The sequence below is a fragment of the Camelus bactrianus genome, chromosome 20 (genome assembly GCF_048773025.1).
Source record: "Camelus bactrianus isolate YW-2024 breed Bactrian camel chromosome 20, ASM4877302v1, whole genome shotgun sequence".
NCBI classification, from domain to species: Eukaryota; Metazoa; Chordata; class Mammalia; order Artiodactyla; family Camelidae; genus Camelus; species Camelus bactrianus.
This window is the reverse complement of record NC_133558.1, coordinates 16295770-16320769: the sequence shown is the minus strand read 5'-3', so window position 1 is coordinate 16320769 and position 25000 is coordinate 16295770. Positions and strand designations below refer to the sequence as shown.

The 25000-nt window shown below is 43.4% G+C and overlaps 2 protein-coding genes across 4 annotated transcripts in view; one reads left to right on the top strand and one right to left on the bottom strand.

Annotated features, from left to right (window-relative positions):
- Window positions 1-6917, bottom strand: part of ALDH5A1 (aldehyde dehydrogenase 5 family member A1) — a 30691-nt gene extending 23774 nt beyond the window's left edge. The window contains exon 1 of the mRNA XM_010974244.3: window positions 5549-6917. Coding sequence (XP_010972546.3) covers window positions 5549-5860 — 312 coding nt within the window. The 5' untranslated portion in view covers window positions 5861-6917. The remainder of the gene's footprint in view (window positions 1-5548) is intronic.
- Window positions 6918-10771: 3854 nt separating this feature from the next.
- GPLD1 (glycosylphosphatidylinositol specific phospholipase D1) overlaps window positions 10772-25000 on the top strand; it is a 45607-nt gene continuing 31378 nt past the window's right edge. Inside the window, exons 1-3 of one of the 3 annotated variants that reach the window (XM_074348177.1) lie at window positions 10772-11044; window positions 13661-13716; window positions 22427-22505. In XM_074348177.1, coding sequence (XP_074204278.1) covers window positions 10948-11044; window positions 13661-13716; window positions 22427-22505 — 232 coding nt within the window. In that variant the 5' untranslated portion in view covers window positions 10772-10947. The remainder of the gene's footprint in view (window positions 11045-13660; window positions 13717-22426; window positions 22506-25000) is intronic. The other 2 variants (XM_074348176.1, XM_074348178.1) reach the window with 2 other exon arrangements.

Genomic DNA, 25000 nt, shown 5'->3' with positions numbered 1-25000 from the left:
CATTTATATAAAATCATAAAAAAAAAAAAGAGGGCCCGGAGAATCAGGTCAACTAGGCCACAGAGAAATGCTCTAAAGGATGATGTGCCCCTGGGGCTCCAGCCTCCTGCATCTGAATAGGTGCATCTGAAGCAAAGAAAAACCTTTGGTTTATTCTTCCTGCCTGGAAAGGTTGCCCATGGCAACGAGCAAACCTGGTTTGTCATTCCATCATTCTAATCCGTTCAGCAGGCAAGAGATTTAAACTGTTTTCTCGTTCCACTCACGAGAAGAGAGCCGAGACTGTGTAAACCCCACTAACCATCTTGCTCTGGGTTCTTTCCCTTCCTTATTTTGGACACAGTAACAAGCTTCGTTATCTTTGCTCTCAAGGGTGTTGTTGAGATGAAGCCTTCTAAATCTCAATCCCCCAGAAAAGAGACATCAACAACCCTTAAAACAGTATTACTACAGTAATTTCACTTTGCTGACTCTCACTGTGCAATACCAGTTCAGAATCTGATGACTGTGGGCCCATGTGCTGTGGCTTATTCTGGAGGAGAAATGAAAGACTAAAATCTAGGAGGCCCAGCTTAGAGAAAGAAATTAAACATGAGGAAATGGTGCTGCGAGGACTTCAGCACCATCCGCAGTCCGAGAGAGAAAGAGAAGAAGATGGAGCAGCGTGAGCACTGTGAGAATGTGAAGGAAAAGCTGGGCTGGTCTAACAAGATAACTCACAGGTCTAGGAATGTGAAGGAGAGGCTGGGCTGGGCTAACAAGTCTAAGTATTGGAATACTGATTTGAGTTCTGCTGGACTAAATTGTAAATCTAAGTTAATTAGTGTTGGTTTGCTGTTTATGTGTTTTTGCTAGCAAGCTGGATTTTCAAAGATACATATCTGGCTTTGGAATGTTGGTTTGCTGCCTCCCCGCCTCCACTTTTGTGATGATAATGCTGCTAAAGCTGTTCCATGTCTATTGGCTGAATACCCCAAGCTTGTTCTTAACCCTATAAAACCTCATGTGCACCTCTTGAAGGTGCTCAGAGCTTCGGAGCAGAAGCCCCTCTGAGCCCGCCGGCGTAATACATCTGAGTACTCCAACCCTCCGAGTGGTGCTTGTTTCTTGACTGGCCTGTCGTTTCCGTAACAAGAACAAGAAGCAGACTCTACTTGCTGGTGGAACACACAATGTCCAGGCCGAACACGGAGACCAGCAGAGGCAGCGAATCACCCTCAGTGTGTGCAGCCCACGTGAGGGGTTAGTTGTGTCTGCCCAAAAAAGGCATGTTGGTGTCCCAATCTCCACTACCTCAGAATGTGACCTTCTTTGGAGATTGGGGGGGGTGTCTTTTTTTTTTTAATATATAAATCTTAAACTTTATTTTGGCAGACTTGTTTTTTATAGGCATTGGTTTAAAGTCATTACTTTTCAGAAATGATACTTTGAAAAGCTAAAAATGCAAAGGTTTAATACTTTCTTTTACTTCAAATATGCATAGTAATGACCCAGGAATAACAATTCTGCATTTTTTGCCAGTTAAGAGCAAACAGATCTAGAGAATGGGAGCCTAAAACGTCTCCCTTATGCATTCCGAAACTGCTGGGTGAGGCTGGCTTCTCTCCTGGTTCCAGGACCCTAGGGTGAGGGGGACCACATAGTCCTCCCCATGTGTGTGTGGGGTTGGCGGGGTGGGAGTGGGGGGATGGGATGGGGTCTTGACAGAGATGATCACGTTCAAGTGAAGTCATGAGGGTGGGCCCTAATCTAATATGACTGGTGTCCTTCTAAAACAGGGAGATGTGCACACAGAAAGAAACAGGCACAGAGGGCGGATGTTGAGAAGGGACAAAGGGAGAAGACGGACATCTGTGAATCAAGGAGGGGGCCTGGAACAGATCCTGCGTTCAGAGCCACAAGAGGACCCAACCCTGCTGACATCTTATTTTAGCCTTGTTGCCCCAGAACACAGACCATAAACTTCTTTAAACCACCAATTTGTGGTACCAGCCCCAGGAAACCCCTACAGCCTTTGTGGGGAGCTGAGTGTGCAGGCTCAAACTGGGGTCCTGGGAGGTTCATGGGAGATGGAGTCACGTGGGGTTCAAATCCCAGATCCTCCAGTTAAGCAAGAGAAGTGACAGATGACGAACGAGAAGCCGCTGTCAGCCAGTCTCCTCATCCAGAACCGGCTCCAGTACCTCCCTCCCGGGGCCCTTGAAAGGACTAAACAAAACACACGTGAGGCACAAGAACAGTACTCAGCTGTGGCAGGCACAATCCTAGTCCTCAAAGATGCCCTCATCCTAATCCCTGGAACCTGTGAATATGCTACTTTACAAGGCAAAGGGCCTGCCGATGTGATCAAGTTAAGGATCTCCAGGTGAGGAGAGGATCTTGCGTTATTCAGGTGGGCCCAATGTCAAGCACCCTATAAGAGAGGCAGGACCTGGGGCAGGCAGAGAAGGTGATGCGATGCCGGAAGCAGAGGTCGGAGTGATGTGGGACCTCTGACCAGGGAATGCCGGAGGCCTCTAGAAACTGGAACAGGCAAGGAAATAGCGAAGGAATGCAGCCCTGCGAACCCGCTTTGGACTTCCGACCTCCAGAACCGTAAGAGTAAATCTTGCTGTGTTACATCCCTAAGCAGGGGTAATGCGTCCCGGCAACCGCAGGAAACCGACGCCTTAGCGTCTAAGGCGGTCAATAGATAACAGCTCCCTTCCATCCTGGAACTCCTCCGAGTTCACGAGGTGGGGAAGGGGGTCATAAAACACGTGAAAACAAAGACGTGAGGCGGTGCAAAAGGTGTCAGGGGGAGTGCGGGACAAGGTATGGACCGCTACGGGTTCAGAGACAGGGGAATGATGGAAAGCTGTGTGGTCTAACGGGCTCACCGGCGGACATAATACACGAGAGAGGCCCCATGAATGGTTGATGTGAATGGGCCTAGAGAAGGAAGGGTTGGGGGGAAGCTGGGGAGCGGGGGGAGCAGGGGAGTGAGCAGCTAAGGCCTGGGAGCAAGAGAGCTGCTTACAAGCTGCGTTTGTGCCCCGCCATCCAAGCTGCAGAAGGGGAGCCGGTTTCCTAGGGAAACTCGATCCCGCCTCCTCCTTAGTAAGATGCCAGAGAAGACCCAAGCTCTTCTAAGACACATGCTGACTTCACATCAATGTTCAAGGGTCGGAGCCATTAGGATGGGAGGTGTGAACTGAACAGTAGGGGACGGTGCCTGTAGCAGGGACAGGTCCCAACACCAGCCCAGCGCTACAAATCACCACTGAACCGGAGACGTGGCTGGAAGAGCTCCTGGACACCGGTAACACCCGCCCACGGCAGGCAGACGCTAGGGGCCTTCGTGGGGTCCCAAGATGACGCCAGAGGCCCCAGGGGTCATCCTTGATGCTCTCCTTTCCCATGAACTCATTTCCCATGGCTGTAAATGCACACGTGTGACTCCCACACTTTTAAGCCCCAGACCCAAGTAGTCAATTGCCTACCTGACAGCCTCACTTGAGTATCTAACAGACATCTCAGACTCGGCGTGTTCAAAGCTGAGCTCCGATTTCTCACCCCAGTGCTGCTCCTCTTACACCCTCCCCCATCTCAGTAGATGATCACTCCTTCCTTCCAGGGGCTCTGGCCAAAAGCCCTGGGGTCATCGTTGAGTCCTGTCTTTCTCTCTCACTTTGTCTGTAATAATCCGTCAGGGAATCCAGTTGCCTCTACCTTCAAAATACATCCTTTATCAGAACACTCCTAACCACCTCCATGGCTACCACCCTAGTTCAAGCCATCCTCATCTCCCACCTGAATAGCCTCCTGACTGTCTCTGGGCTCCTACCACAGCCCCTCCTGCAATCTATCCTCAGCACTGTGGCCAGAGCATCCTTTTACAGTGCAAGTTAGAGATCTCTGCTTCGGCCCTGAAATGGAACCCTGCCTCTTTCTAAGTAGAACCCCACCTGGTCCTTAGAATGGCTATATGCCCGCTCCATCCAGCCGCGGGTTCCATTGTCTATGACCTCCTCCTGTGACCTGTTCCCTTTGTCAGCCCACTCTGCACACAGGCCTCCTTGCTGTTCTTCAAATGCATCATGCATGCACCTGACTCAGGATTTTTGCTCCAGCTGAATTCCATGGCCTCCTTTGGTCTTTGCATCTCTTCCTCAGTGAGGCCTACCCTGATGTTAAGAGTCTGAGTGTCTCTCCCAAATTCATGTAACCCCCAGCACCTCAGAATGTGACTGCATTGGAAGAGAGGGTCCTGAAGGAGGTTATTAAGGTTAAGTGAAGTCATAAGGGAGGGTCTTAACGACTCCAGGATGACTGGTGTCTTGACCAGAAGGGATTAGGGCACCTCCAGGTAGAGGGGAGACCATGTGAAAATGGGGGGAAAATGACCATCTACAAACCAAGGAGGGACAGGCCTTAGAAGAAACCAACCCTGCTGATACCTTGATTTTGGATTTCTAGCTTCCAGAACTGTGAGACAAATTTCTTTTATTCGAGCCACCTGGTCTGTGATACTTTGTTACAGCAGCCCTAGCAAACTAATACCCCAGCCCACATTGCTAACACTGCATCTGGCCCCTGATCCTCTTAGCCAGCTCTGCCTCTGTTCCCTCATAGCATTCGTCACTTGTCACATACTTATTTGTTTAGACACATCTCATTTATAGATTAGATCTCCCCTCTGCCCCTCAACCCCAAGTGAACTCCTCGAGGGCAGGAATCTTTCTTTTCTTGACTGCTGTATCCCAAGCACCTCCACCAGCGCATGACATATAGCAGGCGCTCAGAAAATATCTGACAGCTGAATGAATGTTAAGACTCCCTGGGTACTTAGACCTCATTGCTGGCTGTGCATTTTCCTTCAGAGGGAGGATGCTGAAGTATAGGGTAGAAGATGACTTTGCTGGGCTAGCTCCAGGTGTCACATAATAAATGAAGGAGGAAGAAAATCTCTAAGTTTTTACTCTTTCTCACACTTCCCCAACCCTGCACCCCCAGATCTCCAGAGTTCTCTTTGTCAGTTAACAGCATCTCTTCATTCAGACCCCAGACCTGGAGAATGGTCCTGGACTTGTCCCTTCCCCTGCACAAAGCCCGATTCTTTCCACAGTTCACTCCACTGCCGAGTTCGTGACTCCAGCCCGGGCACTCACTACCAGCCTCCTCGTGGACCCCTGCAGCCGCCTCCGGCATGGTCTCCCAGCAGCCAGGGAGATACTTCAGATGCTCTGAAGAGTCACGTGCTCTCACCTCCCCGCCCCCTCCCATCTACTTGTTCACCATACACCTGACTCCCTTGTAATGACATGTTCACTTTTCTGCCTCCCCTACTGGACACTTGATGAGGCTTGGGGGCGGTCCGTGTTCCTAACGCCTGGCACAGTGCTTGGCACAAAGCCGACGCTCCAAACTTATTTGTTGATCATCTCTTTTCTTGTTACTATGACTTTCTGCACGGTGTATCCCGGAGCACTGGGGGAGGGGGGAGGAGACGGAGATGGTTCACTAGGGGGCAAAACCCGAAAGCCCCCTGGACCCGGCGCTCACTCACCTTGGCCGAGACCCCCCTCCAGCTGCAGAAAGCCTCGTAGGCGGCGCGCACGGCCGCGCGGGCCTCAGCCACCCCGCAGTCGGCCACCAAGCCCAGCTCGGCGCCACTGGCCGGGTCGTGCACGGGGAAGGTGGCGGGGGCCGAGAGCCAGCGGCCGCCCACGAAGCTGTCGGTGCGCAGCAGCGCCGAGGAAAGGCCGGCCGGGCCCCCGGCGTAGCCGCGGATCGGGGCCCGGCGGCGGAGACGGCGGCTCAGAGGCGCGGGCGGGAGGTGCGCGGCCAGGCAGCTGCGCAGCCGAAAGCAGGTCGCCATGGCCGCGGCGGCGGCGGCAGCGGCAGCGGCAGCGGCAGGAAGCAAGCGAGGGAGTGCGCGCACCCGAGCGCAGGGATCGAGGCGGCGGTGGGGAAGCGCCGGGTGGCGGCGGACGCGGGCTGAAGGTGGCAGAGACGCCGAGCAGCGCCCTCTCCCCGCACCCTTCGCGCTGCACGGCTGCGCAGACTCGGGACCTTGACCCTGAGGGCCGGGAGACTTGGCTCCCTGAGAGACCTGGGAAGGGTCGCGGGGAGATCACCGGTGGACCGCTGTCACCTTTCCCCCTCTCATCTGTCTGTAATTGTTCCTTGGCCCCTCAACTGCTGCAGAGAACCTCTCTCTCCCCACCATCCATTCCCCCAAACCAGCATCCTCTTGCCCTGGAATTTATGCTTGGTCCTTGGATGCGCTGGTGTCTGCCCCGGCAACTAAGGACGTGATCACGATTCTTCATCTCCGCAGCTCCCGCTCACTTAGGACTTGGTTTGAGCGTTCTTTGAGGGCGCGCAGTGTGGTCCAGCGTTGTGCTGCCTGGGTGCTTTTCTGGGTGTGTATCTGGGTATTCTCTCCATTAATTGGTAGCAGGGGTGTCGATGTATAACAGCGCCTTTGGAGACAAACAGACTTGGAGCCAAACTCAGAATCTGTTGTTGACAAGCTGTGTGACCTTCGATAAATTATTCAACCTCAGTCAGTCCTGTCCTTCATAGGGTGGAATACCTACCCCATAGGTTTGTTGTAAGATAATGTATGATGCTCAGTACTGTTGTTGCATAGATTTCAGCACAATGCTCAAAGCCATGCTAGCTGCCCGAGGTCAAACCACTAGGAAGATGAAAGTTAGGTCACGGGCTTGTCAACGGGACTGTTTGTCAGGATATCACAGTTAGACTGCCTAAAACTCCAGAAGCAATAGAGAAGCATCTGCTTTAATGAGGATAAAAATAAAAGTGGCAGGCCTCTGCTCGGAATTTGTGGATTCAAATGAAGCATAACTATGCACTGATTTAGGACCACTAGTCTCAAAAAAAACTCCCCTTCTGTATTTCTACTGAGTTGAAGGTCTCTTGCTGGCTTCTGTGTAGCCTGTGGACTCTTCACCATTTTTTTTAGGGCATTGGATTTTTATTTGTAAAAGGCCAAGGCAGTACTTTATATTTTGACTGGTTTTTGCTGAGTCACTGTCACTCAGTCTTGAGTCTTGAATCTGGCAGAAATGGGGACGGCGGAGTTTAATCTTTTGTGGGAGTGGTTTAACTTTTTGGTTCTGTATTCTATTGAAGGAATGAGGGGAGAGAGGCAGTCCTGATGGATACAGCCCCCGGTTGGGTATCACTCTCAGGACAGGGGAGCTGGCGTGTTTCCATCTACCGCCTGTAGAGGGAGCTCTATGGATAGCTGATTTATACGGGTTTGGGGAAATCTGTTCTATCCAGCAACCTGAGGCCCAGAGAAGTGAAGTTGCCTATGGCTACCTCCCTTGATACAAAATTAGACAGGTTTTGTTTCTAACGGTGCCCACTCCCTTTCCTGGCTGACTTCTCAGTCAGGAACAGTAGGTAAAATGTCTAGGCCTCAGAGTACTTTTAGGGGCACACAAAAAAGTTTAATTTCTTCTAAAATCAGAAGAAAAAATAAACATTTATGTTGGCTACTAATACATTAATCTTTATACCAATGCAGATGTAAATTGTGATTTTTTTCAAAAACTTCTGTTTTTATGAAGGAAGGGACCCACCAAGACAAAAGTGCCTAATACGGTGTAGGAAATTCATCGAGTGTTGTCGTCTGTGTTGGTCCTGTCCCCCACGTGCCCCCCCCTTCTGTGCCCTTGGCAAGCTCCCATTCAGAGCAGGAACAATTACCTCCTTGTTCCTGTCTTGCTTCTAGGTTGCCCTGATCCCCCCCCCCCCAACCCCCCAGAGCTGGCCAGCTGTGCTCACCAGGGCTCCTAAGGGTAAGGCCACCAGGTGATGGGGACCTTCCTTCTTTTCTCCTTGGCTTGCCCTTGTCCTGAGAATCCCACCTCCTAATCCTCACCCTTCTCCATCCTCTCCCCCATTGGCTATAAGGGAACTCTGGTGACCACAACATATTAGACTTGTGTAGAAGTGAGCTGAAATTGTCTGTTTTATCTCAAAAGTTTCTGGACCTTAAAACTGAATCTCATTTATCTACACAAGGAGACCCACCTTCACTTCAAAAGCCCCACCCAGTGTTGCTTTATACACGAATCTAAATTGTTATAAAAGATGCATTGCTGAATACCTGAGCGTGATTTTCTTTTTTTAAATTCACTAAGGAAAATAGTTACTTAGAAATCTAAGGTGAACTTTTAGAAAGGGAAATTTTCTTTTTAATGACAATAGAATGATCATTTGGTAATTTCTTACTGAGAAGCATGTTTACCTCTCAACTGATGCCTCTGTTTCCAGAAAGTTCGAAGTGGTAGACTCATGCTATCTATTTTATAACAAAGCCACCTGTATTAGGAAAGAGGGGGTGGGGTGGAAAGAAAAATAATTCCATACACTTCTTATTTGTCAGACAGTTTTCTTAATATTGGCAGCAGTACGTTAACTTTCCTTTAAAAGTCGTGTCTTTGTTTTCATAGTTATTGTGAATGAAAATACTGCAATGTAAGTGAAAATACTGCAACCATATCAGTAAACAAAGAATGCTTGAAACCAAGTCATCAGCGGCTGCCGCCACCCCCCAGTGGGGACAGGCCTGCAGCCCAGCCTCTGCAGCCACTCACAATGGTGCCCTCTGAGCGGACTCAGAATAAGAAAGGACAGGATACTGGCCCTAGATAGCTAGGTGCCTGTCAAAGGAATGAATTCAGTGAGCCCAAATATTTGCTTCCTCCCATACATAGAAAAGCACTAAATTCTTTAACTTGAGATGCCTGGTTTTCTTTAGATAACAAGTAATCTTTTATTGTTCCAACTACCTGGTCTTTGTTGTAAAGCTCCTATATATCCTAGCTCCTCCCCTACCTCTTCAGAGCAGTCCCTCAGAGCAATCTGAGAGGCTGTCATCCTGGCTCGAGTCCTCCCGCCAAATAAAACATAACTTTTAACTTTTAGGATGCACGTTTATTTTAGTCAACATTATAAAAGTAACACAAACTTCATAAAAGCTCAAGCAAGTATTGTCCTATAAGGGCTCTATTTCATAACTATCACACTATTCTGCCTAAGCAAAGAATTCCCTCCTATTTTACGTACATAAAATTAAGTCCTTCTGAACCTTAAACACACAAAAAATGTATAGAATGAGAAATCTGGGATTCATATTGCTTAGTTACTGAACCCTGAACCCAATTCCTTCTTTGGTGCTTTTTGGATGGGTTAGTTTTATGAAATGTGGTTTGTTTTAGATGACATTAGGACACAATTAGACTGTTTTCAGGCAGTGTTATATTTTCCCTGTCGACCCTTTGAATCATCTTATTGTTATTCACTGAATACTCCCAGATGTTCTGGGCTTACAGAGCCCTAAGTTATTATCACCACCATCTCACCTGCAGGCTCTGGAAAGCCCAGAGTGAGAGGGGAACAAACTCCATGGCCTCTGGTGGCCAGAAGGGTCATGGAAACCTGCACACATTGTGTGGATGGTGAGGACTGGAGGACATGGGGAGGGCATGCTCACTCTGGGGACAGGGGGCTGCTGGCTTCTCAGCTCCAGCTGATTGTCCTATCATATGTCAGTTCATGAAGCAGTTCTTTGTTGTTGTTTTTAAAGAAAGCTAGAAATATAGATTTCTATGTGGACTTTTTCCCATAAAAAAGAGTTGACCTAAGTTTATAAAACATCCTATTAGCCAAACAAAACACACTAGATTATGGCCTCTGACCCAGGAACAGTCAGAAGCAGCTGGGTTGAGGGAGGGCTAGGGGATTCCTTTCCTAGGGGCTTTGCAGGTGGCAGAGCTAGAGTTACAGAGGAAACTTGGCAAATGCCTAAGGGTCTCAGATCATCCTGTCTTCTATCCTTCTCTTCCATTTGGCTACCCTGAGAGCGAATACCGTGCCCTCCCACTCTTTTAGGCTCTCCTTCCTTGCTTTTATTGTGTAAATACACATAATTGGAGCTTTCAGATCACCACTTCTTTGAAGAGTTTAACCTAACTTTTCCCATAGATTAAGTACTATAGATTGGATGCGTGATATCAGGTGTATTCTGAGCCAAGCATTTTCCAAATCCTTCTTTCTTGGTCCTCAATCTTTCTCTTCCTAGTCACCCCACCTTGAAAGTGGAGCCAGCATCTTTGCTTGGGCTGCAGGAACCTGGCCGTGCAGCAGGCTCCGGGTAAGCCCTGTAAGAACAGCCGAGATAGTAGGACCAGGAGTGGTTGCTGTTGTGTAATCCCATGCAAGTGTCATTATCTGTTGCCAAACACTGAAAGAGAAGCCGGTTCCAACTGATCATCATAAAAGCTTTCCCAGCACTTGTGGCTTCAGAGGCCGAGGAATCAGGGCAACCTGATGTATGTGGAAAGATGCATGCGCGATCAGCTCTTGCAAGGTGAGGTGGCCAATATATTGACTCAGTACAAACAGGTGAGCCTTTTTTGGGGGGAGGGAGGAGTAAGTAGGTTTGTTTATTTACATGGAGGTAGTGGGGATTGAACCCAGGACCTCGTGCCTGCTAAGCAGGCACTCTACCCCTGAGCTATACCCTCCCTACTCTTTTTTTTTTTTTTTTTTTTTTTAAGAAGCAAAGGATATTTGGAGACAGCTTGGCTTGTGTCTCCAATCCAAATTTCACGTTACAAAGAAACCCAGAGGACACTTGGGGCAGAAGACGGCAATGCTTCTACCCAGAGGCATTTCGATTTCAGTTGATTGCTTTTTTTTTTTCTCTCCCGGGTGGAGTTTGTTTGCTGTTCTGGTGAAGTTAAACCGTAGTTAAACAGTTGACTTCACTGGGAAATGATATTATTTTGAAATGAGTCTGGGTTTCCCGTGTCAGTGACGGGCTGAGAGGGCAAGCAGCTGGTCTGGGCCGGGCTTTCGCACTCCCTGCGGCCGCGGCTCCGAGCCTCTCCCGCCACCATAGGCGTACTGAGTAATGAGAGCATGTCTGCTTTCAGATTCTGGTCCGGACTGCTGCTGGCGCTGGGCTCCCTCTGCCCGACAGGATCACCATGTGGCATTTCTACGCACATAGAAATAGGTAAGTGCCAGCCCCTAGTCATGGCATTAAGGACAACAGATCCATCAGAAATGTTAAGGGGGGGATTTAAAGTCATCCGGTGTATTGATAACGAGTTCCCCCGCGCACTTGCTCTGAGCGGCCCGAGGGCGAGGGGGAGTGGGGCGGGGTGGGGAGGAAGCGGAGGGGAGAGAGCCTGGGCTGGGGAATGATGGGCCGGGTGAGTTCAGTGTAGGAGGAGGACGCCTCTTTAGCCATTGGGTCTCCAGCCGGCCGTTTCTCTGAGTGGGGAAATAGCGAGGGACTGCATTGACTAGAGGTTCCCATAAAGGAGAAAAACTGATCTCATGGGAGAGGAGAAATATGGGTAGAATATGGTAGGAGTGGGGAATTAAATTTTGTGTTTACATTTACAAGTATGTGTAAAGGACCATGTGTGGCCACGGGAGTGGGTCCCCTGAGTCTTGGCTTTGAAGATGGTTGGCTTCAGGGAAGGCCAGGAAGTAGGGGTGGTCCCTGGCATTAGAGGTGCCCAGAATGATGACAGGAGTTGGGGAGGACAGGGATAGAGCAAGCTGGTGCCCATGAGCTCAGGGACGAAGGCTGAATTAACTGGATATAGGTGAGTAGCACAAAAATTTGGTTCTTGGATAAAATATATTTCTAATGTTTTTTCACTCCTGGAAAATGTGAGCCACTTTGTCATATGATGAGAAATGATTACATTTCATAGCAATATTTCACTTTACTTTTCTAGAAACCTGATGTCTGTTTTTTTTTTTTAAGATAATAACAGTAACAACATTTTATAGTTATGCTGCCTCCAAAAGGTTCAAAGCAGAACAAGATTACAAAGAAAATATGACAATTTATCAATGTGAAACAGACTTAGATATTCAGCCCTGGAGGGCAAGAACCGTAGGATCAAAGAATTGTATGAGTTCAGGGGACACTAGAGGTCACTGGGTTCAGTTCCTTTATTTTACAGATGAGGAAATTGATCCCAGGAAGTTCTCACAGCTAACTTGTTAGTGACCTGGTCTAAAATTACATCTTGACAGCTAGTCCAGCTCCTGTAGCTAGAAGGGAGTCAGGAGACTGTGGGAAAGGGAATGGGACCTATGTTCTAACACCAGCTCTGCTGTAAAGTACGTGGGTGCCTCTGAACAATTCACTTTCTCTCTCCCTCCTCTGCAAAATGAGGGAGCTGAACTCCTTAATGAATTCTAAAGTATCTTCCAAGTTTAAGTTCTAGGAAATTGAAATTGCTAAAACTGTAGCAGTGGGCCAAAGAGGAACACTTATCAATGGGAATATTCACATTTTTAATTCTTAGAGTTGAAAAATTAGCAAAATAGATTAAATCTAAAAAATTTTTTAAATTCAGATAATTGCTTGTCTTTCTTCAGGAGGTGCTACAAAAGGTCTTAATAATTAATATTTTATGTTTAGTCTGTATTAATCTCTGTTAAATGTAAAATAAAACAATAAGCATGTTTATGTGAACATAATTGAAGGCAACTCCTAATCTGCATAGATTGTGAGGATTTTTATGGAAATTTAGATGATTTCATAAATATCTTGGCTCATGTTTTCACGTCTGTAGGGCCTGTGTGGACATTTATGTGAGTGAGTTCATTAGAATTGGCCTCATTCAGTGGTTTGGATCTATAAATTACTGGAATTCTATATACAGGTTATTTGTATGGGCTGTGATCTTGTCTCTTACAGTGTAAGTGCTTATAAGATGGTAGTGGCCATATTTTTGTTGTACAAATTTTAAAAACTGGATATGATTTACAATGGAAACAAGGTATCACCTTTGAATGTCTCTTCACAAGGAGTGTTCATCTTCCTATTGATTCTAAGATTCAGGGTGTGGGTGTGTGTATCTCATGGGTGTGGGCGCGTGCTTGGAGCAGTTGGATTTTTGAGACTTTCTTGGCCTTCTAAAGTGGTCCAATGATGAAGGAACAGTTGGGGATCATTGGTTCCATCCATGGTTTAGACCCTATATTGTATTTCCTACTTGGGTTTATCTATACCAGTGGGTTGTTGAAGCAAAATATGATGAAATTAAACACTTCTGTTTATTGAGTTCCTGCCACCTGTCATCACTTAGCATTTATTTTCTGTGATTCACTCAACAAACCTGTAAGGTAGAAATTATTTATTTAATTTTATATAGGAACCTGAGGCCTGGAGACATTAACTAACTTACCCCAGGTCATAAGACCTAGTTAAGCAGAAACTTTGAGTCATCATCTAAGTTTGATTTGTGTTATGGCAATATAAATATTACATGAATCTAACTGTGGCTCATGAAAATCATGAGTGCAAACTTAATTTTCATCTTCCACTTTCTTGACAGTTACAACCACAAAATTACATATTTTCCTTTTAAAATGACCTCAGAAGTTCTGTTTTCAATTATAGTTGAACTTAATCGATTAAAAAAAAATCTTTTTTTGCTTGTTTTTTTTTGGGAGGGGGGAAGATAATAGTTTTACATATTTATTTTTGATGGAGATATTGGGGATTGAACCCAGAGCCTAATGCATGCTGGACATGCCCTCTACTACTGAGCTGTACCCTTCCCCCACAAACTTAATTGATTTTTGTATTTATTTCTTTCAGGACACAGAGCTCTGGAGTTTCTCCACCTTCAGGTTGGGAGTATTAACTACAAAGAGGTAAAAAGTTTGGGTTTTTTTTTTTTTTTTTTCTTTTTGGGTACTAACTTACTCTTCTAGGTGCCAAACAAAGGTCCTAACAGATATTGAAATAGTCATTTTGAGTCATTTGTATGGCTTTATAAAGCATCAGTGTTTTGGGTTCAAAGGTATATGTCCCTTCTAGCACTACTGGAACATATATGTAATAATTTAAATAATATCATTGAAATATTTTTAATTATGAATACAGTTCAAAAATGAGAGAATTTTTTAAAATAGTACATCTTATTGATTTTTATAAAGAGAGTCATGCCTGAGATAAGCTGTTTATTTTCTACTTATCTCTGTCTGTGTGTATAAAAATTGCATCACTGTGAGGAGACAGTATTTATTCCTCGGTATGCTTTGAGGTACTCTTTCTGACTTCTACGCCTACTGTATTCTTGGTGAGACTAGCTGATGGTTCACTTCTACTTATCCTCAAATTAGTTGAACCCATTCTCCCCAGTACACTAGATCTAGTTCTGTAGCTAAATAATACTTTCTGACAAAGAGGATTCTAAAATACTTACATTTGATAGGAGTTAAATTCCCTCATGATGTCAGAATTGGATCTAATTATAACCAGTGAACCTTGATAATCCAATATGGAAAGCAGGATGGTAAAATAACCGAAATCTATCATAATCCATAAACCACTTTTACTCATTAGTTTCAACTTCCTTACTCCCCGATTTCACAGGCCCTCTAGGAAAAAAACAGCATTTATATTTGATCGTCATCTTCATTGACCCTGAGAGAAAGTGGGCAGGAAAGAGGAGAAACAAGAATCTGCCTAATTCATGGTGTGAACAATCGGTCCTGCGTGTGTGCAAGTGATTTCTAGTAGGGGTATTCAAGCTCGTATCATTCACTCAATTTAAAACATGTGAAATGAACATATGCTTCCCCTCAGCACTGGTCCTACCTCAAATAGTGAGGTCATCATTGGAAATGGCTGAGTGACCTGAGGACCCACACTTCCCCCCCTTTTTATATACATATATTTTTATTGAAGTATAGTCAATTTACAATGTTGTGTCAGTTTCTGGTGTACAGCATAGTGCTTCAGTAATATAGGAATATACATATATTTGTTTTCATATGCCCTTTCACCGTAAGTTACTACAAGATATTGAATATAGTTCCCAGCACTATACTGTGTAAACTTGTTGTTTCTTTTTTTTTATATATTAGTATGTACAAATCTCGAACTCTCAACTTATCCCTTCCCACCCCCTTCCCCTCTGGTAACCATAGGTTTGTATTCTATGTCTGTGAGTCTGTTTTTGTTTTGTAAATAAGTTCGTTTGTCTTTGTTTTGTTTTGTTTTGTTTTGTTTTGTTTTTTAGATTCCACATATAAGTGATATCATATGGTATTTTTCTTTCTCTTTCTGGCTTACTTCACTTACAGTGACATTTTCCAGGTCCATCCATGTTGCTGCAAATGGCATTATTTTATTATTTTTTATGGCTGAGTAGCATTCCCCTGTATAAATATACCACAACTTCTTTACCCAGTCATCTGTCAATGGACATTTAGGTTGTTTCCATGTCTTGGCTATTGTAAATAGTGCATGTATCTTTTTGAATTAAGGTTCCCTCTGGATATATGCCCAGGAGTGGGACTGCTGGATCATGTGGCCCCCTTTTAACTTATGGAGACAGATAGGGATTACTTTACTTTTATCATGTTATCATCAAATCCCTTTTCAGAGATTGGTGATCTATTTTATATCTCCGTCTGTGAGCACCTTTGCAGTTTCTCTTTTCTCCCTACTAAAATCGGTTCTTTGGTGATCTCTGCACTCATTGATCCAGTTTGGTGAAAGGATGCAAAGGGGGGTTACCTGAAGGATGCTAGCTGGCTGCGTAAACAGATCCCCACAGTCTGGCAGTATCTTGGCAAGTTCTGCTTATTTAGGGTCTGAGTTTTGTTGGTTCTGGGATTATCTTTGGCTAACACATCCGGAGGTGACTGCATTATACTGACTTTGACTTACGATAGTCACATTAATAAGAGAATAATGCATAAAGCTGAGAAAACCATTGTATTAATTTATCAGAACAGTAAGAATCAAGTGGACCTCACATTGGTGGTCATAACTGCCCTGTTATTTACTCTCTTTCTACAAGAATAAACAGAATGTGATATGTTAACCAGGAAATCAGAGCAATCGTATTTGGTTTGTTGCTGTCCTTGCTGCCCTGCTCCTCCCTCCCTGCCCACAGGGTAGATTTTGCCTTTTCTGATTAAAAAACTAATAGAAGCTCATTGTTTAAAAAAAAAAAAAAGAAAAAGAAAAAGAAAATTCTCAGAGATAACCAATGTTAACATTTTGCTTTAAATCATTCCAGGCATTTTCTCTATATTTATTAGCACTTTCTCTTTTTTTAAAAAGGAAGTTTATACATTATTTTGTAAACTTGCCTTTTTTTGTCATTTACTATATGAGAGATATAGTCATGTCTGTGTTCATGTTCATATCAATAGAGATCTTCAGAATAACTTTTAACAATTACATGTTTTCTGTTACCCAGAATGTACCATAATTTATTTAACCAATTACCTTTGTTAACTTTTTCTTTTGAAATGATTTAAAACTGATAGAAAAATTGAAAAAAAAATAGACAATTCCCATATACCTTTTACCCAATTTGCCCAATTGTTGATAACTTATCATGTTTGCTTGTTGATCCTCTGTATACATATTGGTTTTCCCTGAGCCATTTGAGAGTTAGTTGCTGACGTGGTACTCATTATCCTTCAGTACATCTTGTGTATATTAGTCTCCCCTTATCCACAGGGGATACATTTCAAGACCCTAAGTGGATGCCTGATACCATGGATAGTACTGAACCCCATATATACTCTTTTTTCCTATACATACTTATGGACCCATGATAAACTTTAATTTATAAATTAGGCACAGTAAGAGAAACAATAGTAATTAATAATAAAGTAGAACAATTATAACAATATACTGTAATAAAAGTTATGTGAATGTGATCTTTCTATCAAAATGTCTTATTGTACAAATATAATGCCTCTTCCATTTTATCTAAGCACTTATCACACACTGTGGCTGTAACTTTTGCAGTTTGAGGTGCAACAGGAAAACTAGCACATTTTTCCTTCTTCACAATTTCATGGATGGAACGTTTGTTCTTACTGTATATCTTGGCAACCTCATCATACATTTTTTTTCATTCCTTATTAAGTCAAGAACTTTCACCTTTTCACTTAAAGATAGCACTTTCCAGCTCCTCTTTGGCATCTCCAAATTGCCAGCATCACTACTCATGCACTTTGGGGCATTACTGAGTAAGGTAAGGGCCAGTGTACACAAGCAATGTGATAACTCGATGCTTAGGAGACTAATGGTGGGCTATGCTGGACAAAGGGATGATTTACATCCCGAGTGGACGGAATAGGGTGGTGTGAGATTTCATCATGTTACTCAGAATTTCATCAAGTTAAAAATTATGAATTGTTTATTTTTGGAATTTTCCATTTAATGTTTTTGGGCCACGGGTAACTGAAACCAAGGAAAGCAAAACCATGGATAAGGAGGGACAGATTTCCTTTAAAAAAAAAAAAAGCCAAAAAACTCTTTTACATAACCACAGTATAATAATCACAATCAGGAAATCAACATTGAAATAACACTATCACCCAGGCCTCTTATCAATTTCACCAGTTGTCTCAATATTCTTTATGGTTCCAGAACCAATCCAGGAGCATGTGTTGAGTTGTCAGTTCCTTCTGATCTCCTCCAACCTGGAATAGTTCCTCAGGCCTACCTTGTCTTTAATGTCCTTGGTATTTTGAAGACGTGCAGTGCAGTCACTCTGTAGAATGTACCTTCATTTGGTTTTGTCTGATGTTCTTCATGATTAGATTTTGCTGTAGGTTATTTTTGGGCAGAAATATTATAGACCATTGAAGTGAGGCTGTATTCTTCTCAATGCATTGTATCAGAAAGCACATGATGTCACCTTGTACCATTTCTGATGACGTTAACTTTTATTTCAGCTATTGCATTTTTCAGTTCTATAATTTCCATTCAGTTCTTCTTTGTATCTCCTATTTCTTTGCTGAGAGATTTTTTGTTTGTTTGTTTCAAGTGTGTTCGTAATTGTTCACTGTAGTGTTTACGATGGCTGCTTTAAATATTTGTGAGATAATTCAAAAATTTCTGCCATCTCACTGTTGGCAGAACAATAGATCTGTTCAATAGACTATCTTTTTTTCATTCCTTTTGATGTCTTTCTGGTTCTTGGTGTGATGGGTGATCTTTGATTTAAACCTGGACATTTTAGGTAGTAGATTATGAGATTCTGGATCTTATTTAAACCTCTTGTTTTAGTTGGTTTCTTTCTATACCACTATGGTAGGGGAAGGGGTGGGGGAACACTGTCTACCAACTACCAACTGGTGTTAGAATTTAAGGTTCCCCACTGGGCCTCCTGATGCCTCCCTGGCCAGGAGGGGTAAGAGTGCCTAATTGCTGCTCCTCACCATGGCCCCTACTGATGTCAGAGGGGTGGGGTGGATGTCCTCATCTCCCCTGGGCTTCTTCTGACTCTCCTCCAAAGTGGGGAGAGGGAGAGGTTCTTTGTTACGGCCAGATGGAATCGGGTGCCTGGGCTCTCCTCATGGTCTCCACTGACACCAAAGGGTAGGAATAGGGGGCAGGATGGCAGGGGTGAAAGTCCTTCATTCTTGTTCATTCTTCATCCTTGGCCTCTCTGGCCCCACTCCAGGAGGGAGCTGGGGCACCTCACTGCAGCCTGCTGAGGGGGATGTCTAGGTTCTCCGTGAGATCTTAGCTATTGGTGGAGAAGAGTAGGGCCACAGACTTTTTCTGTGATGTTTGCATGGAGTAGAGAGGTGATTTCGAAAGAGTTCTCTGTCTTGCTAGGCTGTCTCTTTCTTGGTTCTGTGACTTGAGAGAAGAGGCTTTTATTGTGGCTTTGTTTTGTTTTGTCTACACCCATTGGGGTTTCTAGGTGGCTGGCTTTTCCAATATCCAGTTTGGGACATATGAAGCAAAAAGAAAACTCAGAACTCACCACAGTGTTATTCTTCAGGTCCTGAATTTCTTAGCCAATCAGCTTATTTATCTCTACCTTTCAGAGTCCTCTTGTGTTCCTTTTGATTACAGTGCCCAGAGTTTTTAGTTGTATTTAGCAGGAGGAATAGGGAAAAGTACATCCACTCCATCTTCCTGGAAGCAGAAGTCCTGTTGGAAGTCCTATCACTTGGTTAAGATGGTATCTGCCACACTTTTACACTGGAAAGTTACTAAGTATTTTCTACTTTCTATTTAATTAGTAAGTAAGTAGTTTGTGGAGGGATCAATTGAGGTAATGTAAATATCCTATTTCTCATCAAACTTTTAGCATCTATTGATGATTCTTGCCTGAAATAATTATGATGGTGATTGTCAAACTCTTTATCTGATTCCATCATTTCTTCTAAATTTGTTAGGTGACATTCTGCTGTAAGGCAGAGCTTTTCCTTTCTTCCCATTTATCCATGACTTTCTATCGGTATACATTCACAAATTTCTATTTTATTCAGAGGTTTATATCCCATTACTAAAATGATTTATCTTGGTGCCCAGATTATCCCAGGTTTCAAGTTGGCTTTTGTCTGTCTCTCTGTCTATCTACCTGTTTAAAACCATGAGTTCACATGAAAATATCTCCAATTCCAATTCATCACCACAAGATCTATTTTAGCCTTCTCTGTGTCCTTAACTCCTTTCTCCAACAGTGAGAAGCCTGGCCTCCATTATTTTCAATATATATTCTTCCATGCTCAATCTCCTTTGTGTGAGATCAGTTTCCTGACTATGCTTGCCAAATCCCTTCAGCCCTGGCACCACTGGTCGAGTCTTCTTGGCCCAGAAACAAATGAAAAAAATAAATAAAACAGGGAAGACATACATGACCAAGAAAGGATTAATATCCTTAAACTGCTCAGGTATTTCATTGAAATTTCTTTAACTATCTTCAGATTTGGAAACAGATTCACTCTTATGGTCTATTTTTTTAAATTCTTTTTTCATTTTTGCCAATTTAATAGGTGGAAACGGTATTTTGTTATAGATTATTGGCATTTTAAGTATTGATTCATTATGAATGAGATTAAATATATTTTCAGTGTTTGACTATTTCTATTGCCTCTTCTGTGAATTGCCTATGTCTTTTGCTCATTTTTCTATTAGGATATTTATTTTGATGTGTAAGAATGGCTCACTTATTAAAGATACTAGCCTGTTGTGTGTCAGATGATTCTCGTGGTTATTTATTTTTCTCTTAGATTTGTTTCGGGTTCTTTTTACCATGCAGGATATTTAAATTTTTGTGTAGTTAAGTGCATCAGTCTTTTCTTTCATGGTTTCTGCCTATTTTACTTAGAAGTATCATTCCTATTCTGAGATTATACAATTATTCACTGAAAATTTGTCTTGCCCAAAGTGGAGCCATAAAATTAACATTTCACATTTTAATTCATCTTGTATTTATTATGGCATAAAGCATGATAGGGATCTAGTGACTTGTTATTGGTAATGTTAATTTCAAGTCAGTGTCACCTAGGCTAAGTATGGATTCCCTGTTTAAAAAAAAGTTGGCACATTCATTGCCATGGGGTTGTGCCGACCCCACTGTTAATTCCATCCTTCACTCATCTGTTACGCGTTAAGTTATGTATGCTTGAGTCTGTTTTACTCTATTCTGTTTCATTGATCTGACTCTTTTGGTTCTGATATCATACCGTTTTTATTTCTGTAGCTTAAAAATGTACTTTTATATCTGAAGGATACATCCTACCTCTGTACTGTTTTTTTTCTTACAGCAGTTTCTTGACAATTTGGCTGTTACATTTAACTTTTAAAATTTACTTTAGGAACATTTTTTCATGTTAAATAACACTGTCTACCTCGCGGGGAGATACAGATTTGACAAGTCTTAATAAAGTGACGAAAACAGTGGCTGGCAAGGTAAATATTTAATAAAGTTAATTATTACTTTTAAGTGACAAAAGTCCAACTCAAACTACCTTTAGGAAGAAAAGGAGAATTTACTGGTTCATGTGACTGGTAGCCCCGGGGCAGAGCTGGACCAGGAGGTCTAGATGGTGCATTCTCTCTCCCAGTGGAAGAGACCAGACCACCCGGGACTCAGCCTCTAAGTTTAAAATTCCCAAAGAGAAGAGGGCAGCTTCCTCACAGCTCTAGCTGAGAGATCTTGGGGGAGATTCTAACTGAACCAGGTTCCATCAGACATGCATCTCTGAGCCAAACACTGTAGTGGGAGTGGGTGCGCTGGCCTCTTACCCCTGTGGTCAGCTCCCCTGATCAGTATGGAAGTGATTCTGTCTTTAGAAAACTGGGAATGAGATACTGCTTGGAAAGACAAAAATGAAAAATAGATCATACTGTATTTCCTTGTGTTTTAAGTTCTTTAAGCTACTTCTTTGTTACTTCCATATATAGCCTATGTTATTAGTAAGTTCCTATTGAAAAATTTAAAAGTTGGATTGCCAAACTTTTACTTTGCCCATATTGTCAGGGTATATTTGCATATCATGGAAACTTCTCTGGCTAGTTTATGCTGAGAGGAGCTCAATACTAAGTATTAGGGAATTCAGTGCTGATAAACTGTGTGAGAGCTGGAGGAGAAAGCTCTAGACTAAGTATCCAGAAAGGACTCTCAGAACAACACACAGACCTGGCCCGCCAAGGCTACCATGCCCAGTCAGCCAGCCACTCCCCTGTTTGCTAGCTCCACGTCCAACTGTCTCCTACACAGTTTGGAAAGTAAAAAGCCAGCACCTTGACCGTTGGCTCTGGGCCCTCATCACCTCAGCCGCACTCCTTACTAGCAAAACGGATGCCCTGTACCCTGCCTGTGATCACCTGGACCCCCTCTACCTCTGCTGGGGAAAAGCCAAGCACTTTCATGCTGGCGAAAGGAGCCAGGGAGGGAGAAGTGGGCTCTGACAGACATGAGTGCTGGGGAACACAGTCTTCGTTTTCCAAGACTCCAGCGTGCATCTGGGCGCAGCCAAAAGCAGGGCGGAATGGGATGGAGTGAGCCAGGCAACTAGTCCTCTGCCATGGATTTTACATCATTTTAAAAGGGAAAGGACATTTTTTAACCCTCCAAAATGTTAGTCTTAACCTTTAAGCTATAAAGGATATAATATTACGCCAAAGTACAGGTGGCTACTGTACACTAGTATCAGTACCGATACATATGCGTGTGTAGATGTATATATTTTTCTCATTTTACTAGTTGTCATTGAATCGTGGGAAATCTTACCACCAGCCAGTTCTAGGTCAGTGAAATAGCCTTAGGGAAATCCTGCTCTACTGGGTAGAGAGAGGAAATAAAATGAAGGGAGGTGAAATTCAAATAGTTGATTTTTGCTGTTTTTAAGTTAGCCTGTCTGTTTTTGGTAGGAAAGAACCTGAAGATATATTGCTGGATGTTGTCTTGGATTATACATGAATTTTTATAATTTCTTTATTCCTTCCTTTCTGCCCTCCTTCCATCACCCCCTGCCCCTGCCCCAGTCACACTGTTCTGACATCCCGTAGCTGGGCGTGGACTGGGCCTGCTTTGCCCAGACTGTTGACTCTTGCCCTCTAATCTATTTTCCTGCTCTCCAGCTGTTACTTGAACACCAGGATGCGTATCAGGCTGGAACCGTGTTTCCTGATTCGTTTTACCCCATCATCTGTGAAAGAGGTAAGATGAAGATTCGTAGACCGACCGATGTCACTTTTGCTTGGTTGATAGGAATAGCTAGGACTTAAAAAAATATAAACTAGCACATTATATTTTCCACCATCGTTGGTCAGTGACCTAGCTCAGATAGGTGCGCTTTCCATTTAACCAAAACTTACCCGCTTAAGCATAGAAATTCTAAAAGCTTTATCCTACGTGCCCTTACTTGCTTTCCTGCTTCGTGGCAGAAGAAAACATTCTGAAAGAGATCCAGAGGTCTGAGTTTTTGTTCCTTTTATGTTGTCTGTTAGCCTGTGACCTTGAGAAAGAAACTTCCACACTGAGCCTTAGCTTCCATGTCTGTAACAATAACGTGAGTGCTTGCCTTGCTGCTTTGCTGAGTTTGTTGGTGTTAGTGCATGTTATTTTGTCAAATGTTATGCAAATCCAAGGTAGTGTTATTAGTGAACAGGGCTCATGGGTTGTATCAGTCAGGGTCCCAGCAGGCATAGAAGGGATGCACAAACTGAGTCCTTTGAGGGGGAGTTTTATACGGGGATTGTTTACAAAGATGTGCACAGGACAAAGAAAATTGCAAGGGATCAGGAGAGAGCAGTTGCTGGTGCTGCAGACAGAGCTGCGTGGCAGGGGCCACTTGATGGGACCTTGAGTTAGGGACACAGCTGGCCCCCTGGGACCCCACAGAAGGGGAGCTGGGGGAATGAAGACCCCACCCTCTCTCTCCTCCTTTTCTCTGATCTCCTGTTGTTCCTGCATTGGCCAAACCCAACCCAACCCAAGCCAGAGGGCTAAGAAGTCAGCTGAGGCAGGTCATCTCAGAGGCACAGCACAGGATGGAGTAGGATGGAGAGCAGGTCTGGGGGACAGACAAAAGACAACCAGTACAGAGGGTCACTGCATAAACCATTTTTGGAATTTTAAGGTCATCATCAGCCATTATCCTATTTTTTCTTAAATACAGTGATGCCTTTAAAGTCAATGAAATGTTTAGAGCTACTCACTCTTATAGTTATGATCTCAGATAACCAAGCTTTTGTGTTTCTCATATTTGTAAGGTTTTTTTGTTTCTCTCTTAATCTGTTAACTTTCCTTTCTTTGTCCTACTATTTTGCCTGCTTGTTGAGGTTCTCTTTCTAATAACAGAATAACCTATTTCTAATTTAGCACTTCCCAAACTGTAACGTCTCTTGATATTTTACCAGTTCATTGATACCTTACATAAAAAAGAAAGAAGTAAAAGATTAATTTTGTCCATGAAATCTGAGATGCTTTTGCTTAACAAATGCCATGTTTAGAGATGGACAAAACACACAGTAGTAAAGGTTCTGAGAAGAATGTAAGAGGAATGCAAACTATCCAGAATCGTCTACTTTTTATACATCAATAGATAAGATATCCTTTTATATGTTGTAAAGATTGGGACCAATCTGTGCCAGAAATAAAGATCAATTAGAAAGAATTAAGAAAAGCATGTACTGATGACAAGGACTTGGATGCAGATTCCTCTTAGAATTTCTGAATTTTTCCAAATCTTACCTTTGCTTCATACAGTTCTACTTCAGCAGTAGTTTTTTCTTCTTTGGTGATCGACTTTTATGGCATCTTTGGAAAGTGCTCAAGTTTCTTAGGTACTTATTTGCCCAAGAAGCCACTTTTTTGGGAACTTGTATTTCATCAGTTTACCTAATAGTGAATTAAATTCTATAATTGCAATCACAAGGACAACTGGCTCTAATAGGATTAGAAGCAGACCTGCCTGACCCTCTAAACTACAGCACAGCCGTGGGGGCCGACGTGCCTGGGCCTGCACCGCGGCCTGTTAGCTGCCAGCATCCAGCGTGCCCTGGGATGTGGCCTTTCTCTTTTATGATATTCAGAGAGAACAAAGAGTTTTGGTTCATCTGACAATTTGGTTGTAAGGAGGTTTGTCAAAGAGCAACCACTATACTTAATTCTGGATTTCGACCGTGTTCTGTAAAATGGGAACGGGAAGTTTATTTCTAGGACGACTGATGGAGAAAATCGCATTTCTTAGTTACAACTTCTTTGAAAATCATTTTCAGAGAAACCAATGATTTAAAACTGGTTGGACTATTTTTACTTTAACAACAGTATAAAAAAGTTGACCTGAGGGATCTGAACTCTGGAGTTTTGCTTTCGATTATCCCTGTGACGTCTGACACTCCACGAAGAATCTGGCATTTGAAGGTATACAGTAGATGTCAGTTTCTGCCTTTTTTATCCCTCATGCAGGAATAAAGAGGTATATGGGACACTGCTTTGCCCACTCTTGGGGCCTGTACCATTTAATAATAATTATAAATGCTTGATAGCCTTTGGAATATCTGCTTTTGTGCTGTTAGGGAGGCTGACTGTGATGGAAAAGATGGTTAAAAAAACCAAAAAACCTTCAACTTACCTCCTTAGCTTTAGGGCACAGAAATTGAAAACACTTCCACCTTTTTTTTTTTTTTAAGTATAGTTGATAGGTTATT